At 41.7% G+C, this 3,283-nt stretch overlaps 1 protein-coding gene across 1 annotated transcript; it reads right to left on the bottom strand.

Annotated features, from left to right (window-relative positions):
• Positions 1-1,367: 1,367 nt before the first annotated feature.
• On the bottom strand, positions 1,368-2,443 carry LOC118551820 (COP9 signalosome complex subunit 8-like). Its single transcript, XM_036117873.2, has 2 exons — positions 1,999-2,443; positions 1,368-1,802 (listed from the first exon to the last, which is right to left on the bottom strand). Exons 1-2 carry the CDS (start codon positions 2,441-2,443, stop codon positions 1,621-1,623), a joined length of 627 nt encoding a protein of 208 aa, XP_035973766.2. The 3' UTR covers positions 1,368-1,620.
• Positions 2,444-3,283: the final 840 nt, after the last annotated feature.

Raw genomic sequence — 3,283 nt, 5'->3', positions numbered from 1 at the left:
CTTAACTGTGCTCCAAAGAATCTTTCAGAAGGTTCTACTCCAGTTTCAGAAGTTGGCCAAATTCAGTATTATTTGAAAGAAGACTTAGGCTGTCTTCTGATGACACAGGTGTTTGTAAACAGGATCCTATCTTTGTCATCAGAGTATCTGTTTGCAACTAGATAGCCCGAAAAGGATTCATCTTAACTTGTGAAATTTATACCAGAAAAATCTTCCTCAATATTCTGCTTTAAAAAAGCTGTAGGAACTCCAAAAGGACAATGGTAACATCACTGCATACTAACATAACACAAATAATTATTTCTAGAAAAAAATGTCAAAGAGTCCAAAAATGTTTATCTGGGACCATTGAAGTAGCAGTAGCAGGATTGTGTTAAAATTAGGAGAGACTTCATCTTAGATATTAAAGAGAGTGGGCTACAAACACAAAGGGAGGTGCTCACTTTTAGATATGTTTAGGGCATGAACAAAGTTTAAATCCTGGAGTCGAATTTTCACAAATTAAGCATTTCCTGGATTCAAGACCGTGTTTCTCAAGTATTATGCATATGGAGCATGTAAGCTAGATGCATCTTACTGCTAAGATGGAAAAATGATGCCTTTTCAGAAAAAAATTATTAAATATTTTAAGTTTACAGAAAGTTCTTTTTTTTTTCATTTTCTCTGAATTTTTCTTTTTTTTTGCAATTAAATATTTATTGAACAAATGCAGAATAAATGAAGCAGGGGCCTTTTAACCCGAAGATACAATAAACACCCCCAAATATTTACAGGGCATCACACAAAAACTGAAAGACTTGTTCAATATTTCTCCAAAAGGCAGACCTTGAACCAAAGGATAAATATAAGCAACCAGTAGGTTGCAGGATAATTGTACAAAGTAGAACACTTATCTTAATAGCTTCTTTGCCGATAGAATGCATTCCACCCTAAGTTTCCCTTCTTCTGAAAGGAACATTACATCTAATACTTCTCCTGAAGGTTCTTAAATAGTTGCATTTTCATGGCAAGCCCTCCACTGCCAGCAATGGATGTACTCACGCTATCAGGAAAAAATCTGAAGTTCACAAATTGGTTTACTGAGGAAATGGTCTTTGGTTCTTCAGCTACATTTCAGCATTCTGTAGAAGTGATGTTCAGGAGGTGAGGAGAAAGGAGAGCATATTATCTGAAGGGGGTGCATCAGAAGCCCCAGCAGCTCAGATACTGCCTATGGGGATGGTCCTCTTCAAACCCCAAATGAATCGCTGTAGGTAGCAACAATCAGTGCAGATGGTAGTGTGCTGCGCGCTGGGGCAGGGACAAATAGCTGACAACCACTGACCTACACGAAGCAGGAGAGCTGTACTTTAGAAGTCAGTAGGAAATATAAACTGCATAATACTGACGGGCTCCATCCAAATTGTCAAATATTACAAAATGAGAATTGTTTCAACAACTATTCAGCATAATGTTTAAGGACAAAATATATATAATACACTTTTATATATGTATTTTATCACATCCTCAGTAAGGAATGCTGAGGTGCTTCATCCATCCAATAAATTGAAAATAAAAATTTTACATTTCTCTGTCAGTATACAGGATTCTGAATGTAGATCTTGAATTCAGAACAATACATCAATTTTCGAGGAAAGCCACATAATCCGTCAGTCTGGCTAATGGCTGTTCATTGGGGATCGGGGGCACTGAGGTAGGCTCTGATAAAGGAATAAACCAGTTAAAGTACACATCCAGGGCCCCTGCAACTGGCTTTTTGGGCATAACCATTCTTGTGGTGGAGTCCGCTTGCCATCCTTGTTCTTTTTTTTTTTTTTTTTAAAGATTTTATTTATTTATTTGACAGAGAGAGAGACAGCGAGAGAGAGAACACAAGCAGGGGGTGTGGGAGAGGGAGAAGCAGGCTTCCAGCTGAGCAGGGAGCCCGATGCGGGGCTTGATCCCAGGACCCCGGGACCATGACCTGAGCCGAAGGCAGACGCTTAACGACTGAGCCACCCAATATACCTTTCATGGCCTCTTCCACAGGGAGCCCCACAAAGGCTTCGAAATCGTCAGCGATGATGGAGGTGTAGGCTGGAGAGATCAGAGCGAAGGCTCTTCTCGTTGCATCTCTAAGTGCTTCCATGATTGGCTGGACTGTCTCAGACCACTGGTGTGCGTTGATGGTTGTATAGATCCCAGGGAAATCTCTATGCCAAATTCTTTGTCCTACTGACCAAATTCCCCCCCATTCAGAATTTGCAGATTTTATAGCAGGTGGTATCCGTTTCCAAAGATATCTTGCATTATTCATGTCATTGTGGAGCAGATATAAAGCTAACAGCTGACCATACACTGGGGGAGTAGCAATTCCTCCAGGAGCCTCGAGTTCCTGGTTCTCGCACTGATCCAGCAACTTTTTGAAACTAAAGGCACTTTCCGCTATCACCGCCACTGGCATCTTTCCAGCCCATCCCGCCGCGGCACCCCCACAAAAGCACACCCCAGACTTCTGAATTTTTCTTAAACCACTGATGTCTGCTCTTATGCATCAATGCTATACTCAAGTATAAAATGACATCTGATTAGTATAAAAGTACATGGCTTGCTAGTAATTGCTAAAATAATCTTTCAAGTTCTTGCATAAGAAGTATTGTCACTTTGGGGCACTTTCCCATTGGCATAATTTTGAAAAGCTTTGGTCTGGAGCTGTAGTAGTCTCACTCTATCACACTCAGTGAGGCAAAATGTAATCTCCAGAATATGGAAAAACATTTTGAGGGCTTCCTCTTTTTGCCTAGAGGTTGCCTATCTTCAGCTCAGGCAACCAGAAGCTATGCCCTGGGACAGTTTGTATCTCTAAATAGCAAACAGGGGCACCTGGGTGGCTCAGATGGTTAGGGGTCTGCCTTTGGCTCAGGTCATGGTCTCCAGGTCCTGGGATCGAGCCCCACATCAGGCTCCCAGCTCAACGGGGAGCCTGCTTCTCCCTCTTCCTCTGCCTCTCCCCCTGCTTGTGCTCTGTCTCTCTCTCTCTCAAATGAATAAATAAAATCTTTAAAAAGAATAGCAAACATAGACTTCTTTGCTCTCTGTGATTCATGAGGAATTTGCTTTCATCCTAACAAGTAACCCAAATCGTCACTCTGTGTAAAACCTGAATGACGATACCTCCTGGGCAAAGCCTGAGGGTGTGACCACTTGGGCAAACCTGGCCATCTCTCCTGGCTAGAGACCCAACAGGTGCATTGCACAGGTCCTTTCCATGTCTTCTGATTAAACCAAGATCTCATTTCTTCAA

The sequence above is a fragment of the Halichoerus grypus genome, chromosome 11 (assembly GCF_964656455.1).
Source record: "Halichoerus grypus chromosome 11, mHalGry1.hap1.1, whole genome shotgun sequence".
NCBI classification, from domain to species: Eukaryota; Metazoa; Chordata; class Mammalia; order Carnivora; family Phocidae; genus Halichoerus; species Halichoerus grypus.
Note: the sequence above shows the minus strand (reverse complement) of the source record. Positions and strands in the feature narration are given on the sequence as shown.

What these genes read in the sequence shown, in the direction of transcription:
- LOC118551820 (XM_036117873.2), bottom strand. Translation starts at nt 2,443, where the DNA reads ATGCCAGTGGCGGTGATAGCGGAAAGTGCCTTTAGTTTCAAAAAGTTG. An exon ending in GGCCATGAAAGGTATATTGG is followed by an intron (nt 1,803 to 1,998) that starts GTGGCTCAGTCG and finishes AAAAAAAAAAAG; the next exon opens with AACAAGGATGGCAAGCGGAC.